At 41.6% G+C, this 13878-nt stretch overlaps 1 protein-coding gene across 9 annotated transcripts in view; it reads right to left on the bottom strand.

Annotated features, from left to right (window-relative positions):
• Positions 1-264: 264 nt before the first annotated feature.
• The window catches only part of LOC134217569 (protein Wnt-6), an 83378-nt gene continuing 69764 nt past the window's right edge, over positions 265-13878 (bottom strand). For all 9 annotated transcript variants that reach the window (XM_062696351.1, XM_062696352.1, XM_062696350.1 and 6 more), the window contains exons 4-5: positions 1810-2366; positions 265-1061 (exon numbers count right to left, since the gene is read on the bottom strand). In XM_062696351.1, coding sequence (XP_062552335.1) covers positions 600-1061; positions 1810-2366 — 1019 coding nt within the window. In that variant the 3' untranslated portion in view covers positions 265-599. The remainder of the gene's footprint in view (positions 1062-1809; positions 2367-13878) is intronic.

The following is a 13878-nucleotide window of genomic DNA, read 5'->3' on the forward strand; positions in this document are numbered from 1 at the left end:
TTATGTGAAGCAGAGCTGAAACAACTTTTCCCCGGCGACCGATCGTTGTCGTCGGGGAGGTATTTTGCGCAATCGAGTGAGGACAGGACCGCATGAAAACGATATTAATGGTTCGATTACACTCTATCGTTGGTCTTATCACGCGATGTTATGAATGGTACTTTCTGAGGCGTTGATGTTCATTTGTGCTGTTCCATTTGGTAGCGAGATGCAAGCCGGGAGTTTCTTTCGCGTGTAAATAACTCACTTCGGGATGTTGTTCGAAGCATTGGTTTAACCACACTTAACAATAAATATTGCCTTCCTATTCTACTTATTAGTGAAATGCTTTTAGTAATGATCAATCCTAACATAATGTTTAAAGCTTATTCGAAGATCTGGTAAGTCACACTGCGCTGTAAAACAACAATTTCTTGGGTTTGCATCAATCAATGGGTTCAATTTCAAATTCTAACTTCCTAAATTTCAATTAACATAACGTTACAGCCAAAATCACTTCTAGAACAATGCTCGTTTCCTCACTGTTGTCACTTGGATCAGTCTTGCCGGGTTATCGCCTGAAAAGTTTTCATCCCCTGTCCGTGTCATCGTGTCCTTACCTACTTACAAGTATAGACTTCCTTCACATCGATACATGTGCTGCATGTCACCTCGCAGCACCACTTGAAGCTACATTTGCAGTTCCTTTTCACCTCAACCTGCTTCCTGCTCTGTCCTCGCTCGCAGCACATCAAGTTGCAACCATCCACCCCGTTCGAGGTGATATTACACTCTCGGCCGTGGGTTCCCAGCGAACCCGTCTTCGAATTCGGCTCACAAAAATCATCCGAATCTTCCGTGTAAACCAGGTCCCGTTTGGTTGGCAACTTTATCGACGGATCATCCGGCATGAAACTGTGGCCATCGTTGCGGGCTATCACTTTGGTTGCGCCGTCAAAATGTTCTTTGAGACGGCCGCCGACCTCCGAGAACGGAGGCATTTTCATCCAGCAGGTTCGCATGGTACAGGAACCGGACAGCCCGTGGCACTTACATTCCATTCGCATGAATTGCTTAACGGCCTATGTAAATTGAATAGAAAAGAGAAGGAAAAAAGTTGACGAAGGCAAAGCTAATAAATTAATAAGACTGATTTTTTTTTGGCTTTTTGAAAATAAGAAATATATAAAATGCAGAGATAATTACTATAAAAATGTGGGACGGAAACCATCCGATAGATGATTATTGTACAATACGATTTAAAAAAAGTCAAACCTATTTACGTAGAAATTATGAAACCGAATATAAACACCTATTACAATGGTAGATGCGTTTTAGCAAAGCAGGTTTTTAGAATTATGGGGCTCACTCACCATAGCCAATCTCATTTATAACCAAAAATATTGATGTCGGTAAGATTAGAGCAATTATGTCAATTTCTGTTATATTTTTATTACTAATTTACATTATGCTCACCAATCGTCCGGCGTTGTAAATTGAATACAAATGAGAAGGAGAAAGGTTGACGAAGGCAGTGTTAATACATTAATACGACTGTTTTTTTGGCTTTTTGAAAATAATAAATATATGATTATTGTTCAATACGATTTCAAAAAAGTCAAAACTATTTACGTAGAAATTATGAAACCGAATAAAAATACACCTATTACAATGGTGGATGCATCTAAGTAAAGCAGGTTTCTAGATTTATGGGGCTCAATCAGCATAGCTAACCTCATTTATAACCAAATATTGGTGTCGGTAAAATAAAAGCAATTAAATCAATGTCTTCTGTGTTATATTTTTATTACTAATTCACATTATGCTCACCAATCGTCCGGCGTTGTTATTATGCAGCTTCACAAGCGTGCGAATGTCACTTTTCTTTCGTAACCGCGCGTCCAGAAAATCTTTCGATTTCCTAAATCCAAAATTCACATTATCATCACACCCACCCCACTCCCAGCTTCCATCCTTCCCATTGCCTGCTGCTGGCTTTTGGCCCTGCAACGGTTTCAAAACGTCCTTTTTGTTGGCACCAGGCGCGGCCTGACTATTATAGTTGAAATTGCTATTGACGTTCCGATACGAGGTAATCAGCATCGTGTTGCGTGCGTTCACCTTCCGGCCGGACCCGGCTCCATTTTTTCCGCCTTTGCGTCCGCCACTCTTTCCACCACCAGGCCACGGTCCGGGCCCATCAATACCTCCGGCGCCAAGCCCTGTAACGTCACCCGCCACGATACCCTGGGGGTAGTTCTGGACGCTTTTCTTGATATGGTTTTGGCAAGAGCACTCCACCAGATCGCCCATCGTACAGGCCTTCGTAACGGCGTACGTGATTCCAGCGGCTGTGATTGCGTGTACGAACGCCGTCTCGCGGGTATCTGCAAGCAAGAGGGAAACAAACCCAAACGTTAAATAATCCGGTACCGTACTGCGTCTGTATTCGGAAGCTGGTCACATTGATTTGGGCGAACATTAGAATTTTTATAAAGAAATATTTGTCAAAAATGTTGGTGGATTTTCAAAGGTTAATTTTTTTTTAATATAAGAATATCTGATGGTTTGGTCTTTGTGATTTATATACTTTCGGAAAACTATTATCAAGCCACGCCTCTGGTGTTTGGAATCGTTTCCCTTGTAGAACCTTGTAGAAAATGTCATTATAGATACATAGATGGTTACGCCGGAAACTGGGCGACTTGATACTTTGAATTGCTCTGATTAAAGCAGAACTTGTCATTTCCTAACTCACATACTAATTTGTTTATAGAAAGTCGACTATGAATTAGTCCTGCTAAAGGTTTTGTAATTCCACCATCCGGGCTAGCGATTTTTGAATTCTTTAAATTTGCGGTGACTGGCTGTAGGAATAATATTTCAAGGCTCTAGTTAGGTCCACGGAAATCGAATTGAAAGAGTTATGAAAAAGAGAAAATTTTCAATCTGTATTTATCGATGCCACATGATTTTCTATGGAGACTTTTCTAAATACGAATTCACATTTATTTATATTCCTGGTAAAATACGTGACAACCGAATAGAACTGCTATCGACTACTGCCTATTTAGATCGCTATTTGATCGTGCTCATAAAATGAGTGAGTTTTCTTCTTCTTCTTCTTCTTATTGGCATTACATCCCCACACTGGGACAGAGCCGCCTCGCAGCTTAGTGTTCATTAAGCACTTCCACAGTTATTAACTGCAAGGTTTCTAAGCCAGATTACCATTTTTGCATTTGTATATCATGAGGCTAACACGATGATACTTTTATGCCCAGGGAAGTTGAGACAATTTCCAATCCGAAAATTGCCTAGACCGGCACCGGGAATCGAACCCAGCCACCCTCAGCATGGTCTTGCTTTGTAGCCGCGCGTCTTACCGCACGGCCTAAGGAGGGAGTGAGTTTTAAATACCTAATATTCTGGCTATAACTTTTGTGGTCATTTTCAATACAAAACATTGGGACTGCATCGTTAAATGCAAATTGTTGCAATAAATCGGTTAAAGATAAATGCCCGTAAAACGAGTGAGTTTTTGAAAGGCATTTTGCATATAAAAAACCCAGATTAATCCACCTAGCGGTGATGGTGCCTTTCTCGTTTCTTTCGAGTGAGTAATTTCTACGCACTTTTGGTGAAAAAAGAAAATATTTTGACCATAACTTCTGAGCCTATAGTCCGATCTAGAGGCCTGAATAAGAGAAACGCGGATAGAAAATATGACTCTGCCAACACTGTATTCAATCTTCTTCATCAAAGGACAACACATGAAAAGGAAGAAATGATTCATGTAGATAAAATCTTACAATCCCCTATTTTATGTGTCCACATCACATAACAATAGAATCCAATAAACAATGGAATTTCATTTCATAATCTATTTATAACTTGCATATATTATTGAAAACTAATGTAAAATACATTTAATTTTGTATATTGAAAAATGGCACAAAATCGAATTTTGCCGTTTTCAGTATTTGAGCCAACATTTTGGCTGCTTGACAGGTCTCCTGCTCGATTGGCTGCTGTTTTTTGACGGTTCGATTGGCGGCACATACCTATCCGCGTTTCTCTTATTCAGGCCTCTAGTCCGATCCGGCCAGGAAACAATGGGACCGGATTCCGCATCGAATGCAACTTCTTGCGAGCAAATCGGCTGAGGATACATATGTGACTAAAATGGCCATAACTCCATAGTCCGATTCCGCCAATTTTAAATACGAAACAATGGGACAAGATTCCGCGTCGAATGCAACTTGTTGCGAGAAAATCCGTTAAAGATAAGTGCCTGATAAATGAGTGAGAATTTTGTACGTGTATCTTACGTAAAAAACATAATTTTAGCCATAACTTCGAAACCCATAGTCCGATTGGGCCAATTTTCAATACGAAACAATTGGGCAAGATTCTACGTCGAATGAAACTTGTTGCGAGTAAATCAGCTAAGAGTAAGTGCCTAAAACGTGAGTGAGAATTTTTCTTATACATTAATATATTTTGGCCATAATTCCGAATCCCATAGTCCGATTGGGCCAATTTTCAATACGAAACAATGAGACAAGATTCTACGTCGAATGAAACTTGTTGCGAGTAAATCAGCTAAGAGTAAGTGTCTAAAAAGTGAGTGAGATTTTTTGTTGTAAAAAAATATATTTTGGCCATTACTTCGAATCCCATAGTTCGATTCGACCAATTTTCAATACGAAACAATGGGACAAGATTTCGCGTCGAACGAAACTTGTTGCGAGCAAAACGGTTAAGCATAAGTGCCTAAAAAATGAGTGAGAATTTTGTACGTGTTTCTCATGTGAAAAAGTGGATTTTGGCCATAACTTCGAAACCCATAGTCCGATCTGTCCAATTTTCAATACGAAACAATGGGACATGATACTGCGTTGAATGAAACTTGTTGCGAGTAAATCCGCTAAGAGTAAGTGTCTAAAAAGTGAGTGAGAATTTTTGTTGTAAAAAAATATATTTTGGCCATAACTCCGAAGCCCATAGTCCGATTCGGCCAATTTTCAATACGAAACAATGGGACAAGATTCCGCGTCGAATGCAACTTGTAGCGAGCAAATCGGTTAATGATAAGTGCCTGAAAAATGAGTGAGATTATTTTGCGCACACACATACACACACACATACACACACACATACACACACATACACACACATACACACACACATACACACAGACATCACTTCAATTCGTCGAGCTGAGTCGATCGGTATATAACACTATGGGTCTCCGGGACTCCTATAAAAAGTTCGTTTTTGGAGCGAACATATAGCCTTTACGTATACTTTGTATACGAGAAAGGCAAAAATGTATTTTGGCCACAACTTCTGCGCCCATAGTCCGATATAGCACATTTCTGATACAACTTGTTGTGAGTAAATAGGTTAAGACTAAGAGTCCGAACAATTTTTGAAATGTATTTTACGAAAAAAATTTGTCTCCGGGCCTTCTATAAAAAGTTTGTTTTTGCCTTTCTCGTATACTAAGTATACGGTAAAGGCTATATGATCGCTCCAAAAACAAACTTTTTATAGAAGGCCCGGAGACCCATAGTGTTATATACCAATCGACTCAGTTCGACGAATTGAGGTGATGTCTGTGTGTGTGTGTGTGTGTGTGTGTGTGTGTGTGTGTGTGTGTGTATGTGTGTGTGTGTGTGTGTGTGCGCAAAACTACTAAAAAAAATGTCACTCATTTTTCGGGCACTTACCCTCAACCGATTTGCTCGCAACAAGTTGCATTCGACGCAGAATCCTGTCCCACTGTTTCCTATTTGAAATTGGCCAGATCGGACTATGGGATCAGAAGTTATGGCCAAAATACAAATTCATACGAAAAAATCGCGTAAAAAATGTCACTCATTTTTCGGGCACTTATCCTCAACCGATTTGCTCGCAACAAGTTGCATTCGACGCAGAATCCTGTCCCATTGTTTCCTATTTGAAATTGGCCAGATCAAAATATGGGATCAAAAGTTATGGTCAAAATACAAATTCATACGAAAAAATCGCGTAAAAAATGTCACTCATTTTTCGGGCACTTATCCTCAAGCGATTTGCTCGCAACAAGTTGCATTCGACGCAAAATCCTGTCCCATTGTTTCATATTTAAAATTGGCCAGATCGGACTATGGGATCAGAAGTTATGGCCAAAATACAAATTCATACGAAAAAATCGCGTAAAAAATGTCACTCATTTTTCGGGCACTTATCCTCAACCGATTTGCTCGCAACAAGTTGCATTCGACGCAGAATCCTGTCCCATTATTTCCTATTTGAAATTGGCCAGATTGAACTATGGGATCGAAAGTTATGGCCAAAATACAAATTCATACGAAAAAATCGCGTAAAAAATGTCACTCATTTTTCGGGCACATATCCTTAACCGATTTGCTCTCAACAAGTTGCATTCGACGTAGAATCCTGTCCCGTTGTTTGCTATTGAAAATTGGCCATATCGGACTATGGGATCGAAAATTATACCATTTTTTATGGAAAAATCGCTAAAAAAAACTCACTCATTTTTCAGGCACTTTTCCTCAACCGATTTTCTCGCATTAAATTGCATTCGACGCAGAATGTCTCATATTTTCTTATTGAAAATTGGTCAGATCGGACTATGGGCTTAGAAGTTATGGTCAAATTACTATTTATTGTGAAAAAGAGTTCGAAAAAGTCTAGCTCACTTTTTTAGCACTTAGACTTCATCTATTGACGCTCGCAACAGATTGCATTCGATGCAGAATCTTGTCCCATTGTTTTCTATTGAAAATTGTCTAGATCGGACTATGGGATCGAAAGTTATGGCTGAAACACAATTTTCGCCTTTTTATACGAGGCTGTATGTTCGCTCCAAAACCAAACTTTTACAGAAGGCCTGGAGACTCATAGTGTTATATACGTATAAGCTCGACGAACTGCGATGATGTCTGTGTGTGTGTGTGTGTGTGTGTGTGTGTGTGTGCGCACCAAAAGTGCGAAAAGTTTAGCTCACTTTTTTGGAACTTATCCTCAACCGATTTAATTCCAACAATAGATAGTAGAATATATAGATGAGCGAAAGCATGGCTGAGTCGATTTTTCTGCCCGTGCACACGCACATATGACGTCACAGCCCTTAACGTTTCCATTGAAATCGTGACGTCATGCTCGTTTGGAGACACGTTTGACAGTTCGTTTGGATACAGAGGATTTATCTTCACTCATCTATATATTCCACTATCTATAATTCCAACAAGTTTCATTCGACGAGGAATCCTGTCGTATTGTTTTCTATTGAAAATTTGGAAGATCGGACCATGGGCACAGAAATTATGGCCAAAACATACTATGTGTTATAAAAAAGCGAGAAAAAAAGTCTAGCTGACTTTTAATGGACTTACCCTCAACCGATTTACTCACAACAAATTGCATTAGATGCGGAATCCTTTTCTATTTAGAAAGTTGGCCAGATTGGACTATTACCTTAGAAATTATGGCCAAAATACTTTTTGCCTTTCTTGTGCAACAAAGTTGTACCGAAAGGCTATAATTTCTTTCCGAAAACGAACTATCGGATGCTTCCACACTGAAACACTTCCCTCCCTCTTCATACGGGAGTTTGGCAGAAAGACGGTCATGAGATTTATATCATAACAAATATTGCCCTCCGCTCGTTTGATGGGAATTACATTTTCGTTTTCTTTTTGGGTAGTCGGAGTTTCATTTCAATTTACATCCAAAAGTGATATCCTTAAAATATATGACTGGGTAAAATAAAACAGGGGTATGTACGTCAAAAAGATTGGAAAAGGAAACAAAAATGTCGAAATTCTTATTAGCATATTGTAGATCAAGCTGAAAACCGAACCGAGGTTTCGCGACAATCGCATTTTCTCGCGTTTCCGGATGTTGCAACTGCATCGCGAGTAGTGCACAACTTTGCCATAGTCGGGCACCACTCGCGATGCAGTCGCGACACCCGAGAATGGGACAAAATATGATTTTCGGTTTTCAACTGGATCTACAATATCTTTGCCATAAATAATCTGATTTTCATAGAACGGACAAAGAAATTTGTCTTTTTTACTCCTAGCTACTAGCTCATCTATTTTCAAGCACACACATTTTACGAAGGTCGAGAAAGGCACCATCACCGCTAGGTGGATTAATCTGTTTTTTTTTGTTAAGTATAATGGCCAAAAACTCTGAAACCAGAGTCCGACCAGCCCAATTTTTAATGGAACACAATGGGACAGGATTCCCCGTCGAACGCAATTGTTGCCGATTTGCACCGTTAACGGATAAATGGAAACAGCTTGAAAAATTGGCGAGACTTTTCACGCCTTTGCTGCGTAAAAAATGTATTTTGACCATAGCTTCTGATATTATCAGCCCAGTTTTCAATAGACAGCAATGGGACATACATCCCCGCCGAATGCAACTTGTTGCTAGCAAATCGGTTAATGATAAGTGGCAAAAAAAGTTACCTAGACTTTTCCACAATTTTCAATAAGAAACAATGAGACAGGATTCCGCGTCGAATGCCATTTGTTGCTAGCAGATCAGTTAATGATAAGAGCCCAAAAGAGGGGCCCTCCTTAGCCGTGCAGTAAGACGCGCGGCTATAAAGCAAGACCATGCTGAGGGTGGCTGGGTTCGATTCCCGGTGCCGGTCTAGACATTTTTCGGATTGGAAATTGTCTCGACTTCCCTGGGCATAAAAGTATCATCGTGCTAGTCCCATGAATGCCAAAATGGCTTAGAAACCTCGCAGTTAATAACTGTGGAAGTGCTTAATGAACACTAAGCTGCGAGGCAGCTCTGTCCCAGTGTGGGGATGTAATGCCAATAAGAAGAAGAAGAAGAGCCCAAAAGTGAGCTAGACTTTTGAACATGCTATTTTTTTTTATAAAAAAAAAATTATTTTGGCCATAACTTCCACGTCCATATTCCATTCCAACCAATTTTCAATTGGAAACAATGAGACAGGATTCGAATGCAACTTGTTGCGAGTAAATCGGCTAAAGATAACTGCCTGAAAAATCAGCTAGACTTTTTTACTCGTTTTTGTCTAAAGAAAACGTATTTAGGCCATAGTTTTCAGCCCATAGTCCGGTCTGGCCAATTTTCAATAGGAAACAATGCGTCAGGATTCTCAGTCGAATGCAACTTGGTGCAAGTAAATCGGTTAAAAGTGAGTGTCAAAGTAGTGTGTGATACACACACACAGACATCACCTCAATTCGTCGAGCTGAGTCGATTGGTATATAAAACTATAGGTCTCCGGGTGTCCTATAAAAGATCCTATGAAAGCTTATACTTCAGGTAACTCTTTGTTGAACAGTTGTGTTCATTTTTTTATGGATCACAAGGGCACTCTCCGTTTTTAGAAAGTTATTAGAGACTCCTACATAGTTATGTGCGTAGAACTTAAGTCATATGCTCCAGGGAATTCTTAGAAGACTTTTTGAATGGAAAAGTTTGTGCCCTTTTGTCGGTGTTGGCCGCTGTTCCTCCAGTTTCCCCGAACGTTCAGGATCCGATTTCACCGCGTACAGTCAGCGTGTTTGTGGCCTTCCACGAAGTCGCCGGCCTCTATCTGGTTCTCTGAAGAATATTGTTTTCGCTATTCTTTCTTCCTCATGATTCTGCGCTACACGTTATTTTCTAGTTTTCCTCCTAGTATTGTACGCCGCATTTTCGCTTGAAAACTCCGAAAGCTCTCCGGTCCGCCTCTTTTTACGTCCATGCTTCATGTCCATAAAAGGCCACTGGTAGGATCAGAGTTTTGTAAAGAGCAAATTTCATTTCCGTTTGCATGTTGCGGGACCTAATCTGGTTACGTAATTTGCAGAAGGCCCTATTTGCAGCAGCAATACGTGTGTTCACTTTACGGGAAACGTCATTGTCACATGTCACGAGCGTTCCAAGATAAACAAATTCTTCAACAACTTCAAACACATCCCCATCAAGCACTACCTCAGCACCAACACCACAAGTATTCCTCTATCTCTACCTGCCACCATGCACTTTACCTTGTGTTGGGTCTGAGTAAAATGCCTTCAGCGTGTTATAATAGATTCACACATCAGCGTGTCAATCGGCGAGCAGCAAGCCATGATTTTGCCTTTTCCAGTCAGACCTCCGCGGCGTGCACACGCATCCTCGGGGAGTCGCCGTCATAACTTCGTTCTCCACTTCACTATTGCTATGCGATCGATTCCAATGAGGTCGATGGTCCGCAAAGTCCAGGAGCATATGCGACCGTGTGATGATGGTGCCGTTCCCCTGCAGGCCAGATCTCATAATAGCGCCCTCGAGTGCAATGTTGAACAATAAATTCGAAAGTACATCACCCTGCTTCAATCCGTTTTAGGTCACAAACGAGGTTGAAACTTCGTCTGCAATCCGAATACTTGATTTCAAGCCATACAGCGTTGCACGTATCAGTCTAATCAGTTTCGCCTGAAAACCATGTTTACATTATCTGCCACAGCTCATTTCTTTTCATTGAATTGTACGCTGCTTTGAAATCAATGAACAGCTGGTGAGTCTGCCAGTTGTACTCCCGGAATTTATCAAAGATCATCCGCAGAATTTTGTACGCCGAGTTCAGAAGGGTGATCCCTCTGTAATTGCCACACTCTAGTCTGTGCCCTGTCTTATAGATTGCGCATATGAGACCATCCAACCAGCCGGCAGGCAGTTCTCATGCTCCCATATTTTCTGGATAATGTGGTAGATTGGATGATGCAGCTGCTCACTTCCGTGTTTGAGAAGCTCGACCAGGATATCGTCCTGCCCAGCAGCTTTACTGTTATTCAGCTCGTTTAGAGCCTTCTTTACCTCTTCCAGCGTTGGTGGTTCAACAGCTTGAACGTCCACGACTATGTCCATCCTGCTTCTTAATACACCTTTGTTTCCACCGTTCAATACATTTCGAAGTGCTCCTTCCACTTGGCTGCCGCCATAGTCTTGTCTGTCAGCAAATTCCCCTCTCGGTCATTGCACATGGCGGGTACTAGCGCAGTATTATTCCCGCGCCATTGACAGTTGCGTAAAACCTCCGCATATCGTTTCTATCTATGCTTTACTGCGCTTCATCTATGACACTTCGTGTTGTCTTTTTTCTCCGGTGGATTCGTTTCTCATCTGTCGCTATCTGTTGAAACGGATACGAGCCACTGGCATTCGACTCCTAGCAACATTTTTCTCGTCCGTCACTCGCTGGCACTCCTCATCAAACCAACCATTTCGTTGGTGTCGCTGTGCAGTGCCTAACACTTCCTGCGCTGTTGTAGTCACAGCTTCGTGGATATTCGCACAATCAGTTGACGTCGACAGATCTGACATCTTGGTGGTACTGTTCAGCAACTCTTCCCATTGACAAGCGTTTGCAACTACAAGGTAGTGATCCGAGTCAATGTTCGGACCATTTGAAGCATCTAACATCTATAACATCCGTGAAATGTCGTCCGTCGATCAGCACGTGGTCTATCTGTGAGCAAGTACCTCCACTCGGATGTTGCCAGGTGTGTTTACGGATATTCTCTTGTGTGAAGTAGGTACTGTTGATTGTCATCCCTCTAGCAGCAGCAAAGGTCACAAGTCGCAGACCATTATCGTTGGTAGCGGAATAAAGGCTTTCCATACCAATGACAGGGCGAAAGAAACTTTCTCTTCCGATCTGCGCATTTGCATCCCCGATGACAATCTTTACAACGTATGTTGGACACTCTACGTAGGCATTATCAAGGCTCTCATAGAACTCATCCGTCACGTCATCAGGCTTAAGAATTTGCCCTTCATTCTCATCACGCAAATCCGGTCGCTTATCGGCTTCCACCGAATAATGGGCTTTATCTGCTTCCCGGTAATCATGAAGCCAACTCCACGCTCTGCTTTGTCACCGCCGCTATAGTAAAAGTGGTACTTGAATGAAGTGTTCGCTATGGGATCCACCGCCCAGAATTCACATTCTCCAGTTCTAGGCCACCGCATTTCCTGAATGGCTGCCACACTCACGCCGACCTTCTGCAGCTCACGAGTCAGGATCCCAACAAGTTCTCACGCTCCAATCGTTGTTCACATGAACCATTTAAAAAAAAACAGGTCTTTGGTAATGCGTGTAGACTTTAAGGCCTATCATTCAGGGAATTCTTGAATGTTCTGGAAAGGTCTTGGTTATGCGTGTTAACTTATTCGGCAAAACAACTTTTTCGGTCTAATCTGGGGACAAGTGCGATCTTCCCTAATTTGCAGTAGCCATCAAGCAAATAAGTGCATTGTGTGTGTTATTCGTCGCGAGGAGAATAAAAATATATCTATTTGGTATTCGGCGTTTCTTTCGCTTGTATTGCGCCTTGCTTCGGTTGAGACAAGTGCTATCTTCCATAGTTTGCAGTAGCCTTCGGTCAAAAAAGTACAGAGTGCTGCGCGTCGTTTCGATTGCCCAGAGCGCGATCCTCCACAGTTTGCATTCCACCGGGCTGTGATTTTTTTTTCTCTCGTCAATGTTTGGAAGATCGTGTGTTGGTGCTGCGCATCAATTCGGTCGTCCAAAACGCGATCCTCAACGGTTTGAATTTGCCACCGGCCATGCACGGTGAGAAGTGTTCATACTCGGTACATAGACATTTCGTTCGATCTAGTATTGTTGTGCTTTGTGCGATCGAGAAGTGAATCAATTGATACGCGTTGAATCGTGTTCCTGCTCGGAGTCCTGGTTGTTAGTTAGTTCTGCTTTGTTCGGCCGAATCATAGTTAGTTAAAATTATTGTGTAAAACAATGGCACGGTCACATCGCTTATCAGAGTGAATCCCGATCCAACGATGCCTATCGACTAACTGATAATCCTTCCTTTGGTTTTTGTGGAGACGCAGATGTAAACATGGTCTACAATTCGCAGAAATCATTAACTAATATTTCTTCCCTCTCCCTAACTGTCTAACAGTTAATCAATCAGGTTTTCCTTCGTGCAATTTTACTGATTCTGGTCAATCACGGATTAGCAACCATAGATATGTGTAGTCAGCCAAAGCAAAACTAAGCTCAAAAGCTAAACAACTTTTTCGATCTAATCAGCTGTTCGGCCAAAAGACATTTCCAGGCCGTGTGACCCATTCAGTCTCATGCCATTTTTGACCAAATGGCAATTTCTGTCAAACGACCATGTAGGCCAACGATACTTTCAGCCAAACGACTTTTTCGACCAAATAAGCAGTTCGGTCAAACGTGTTTCGCATCGGACGCGGATCCAGGTATTTAGTTCTGTTTTGTCCGGCCCATTCAATTATTGCAGGATTGGACGTGTTTGCAAAATCATAAAAGTATTTGGTTCTTTTTTGTGCGGGTGAGTAAATTAATAAGAAAGTAAAGCCTTCAGTGCGCGTTGGTTCGCGTTTTATATTGGACGCAGAACGATCGCGCAATCATAGTTGTGTTTGGTTCTGCCTAGTATGGTCGATAAATTGATTAATTATTGCGTGTTCATATGAGTATAAAAAGCTTTGGGGTCTTCTTCTTCTTCTTCTTCTTATAGGCATTATCCCCACACTGGGACAGAGCCGCCTCGCAGCTTAGTGTTCATTAAGCACTTTCACAGTTATTAACTGCGAGGTTTCTAAGCCAGGTTACCATTTTTGCATTCGTATATCATGAGGCTAGCACGATGATACTTTTATGCCCAAGGAAGTCGAGACAATTTCCAATCCGAAAATTGCCTAGACTGGCACCAGGAATCGAACCCAGCCACCCTCAGCATGGTCTTGCTTTGTAGCCGCGCGTCTTACCGCACGGCTAAGGAGGGCCCTGCTTTGGGGTCACACCACTTATTAGTGTGAATCCAGATCCCACGATGTTCCTCCATGTGAATTTTGTAAAGACGCAAAAGT

Source organism: Armigeres subalbatus, chromosome 2, assembly GCF_024139115.2.
Source record: "Armigeres subalbatus isolate Guangzhou_Male chromosome 2, GZ_Asu_2, whole genome shotgun sequence".
NCBI lineage: Eukaryota > Metazoa > Arthropoda > Insecta > Diptera > Culicidae > Armigeres > Armigeres subalbatus.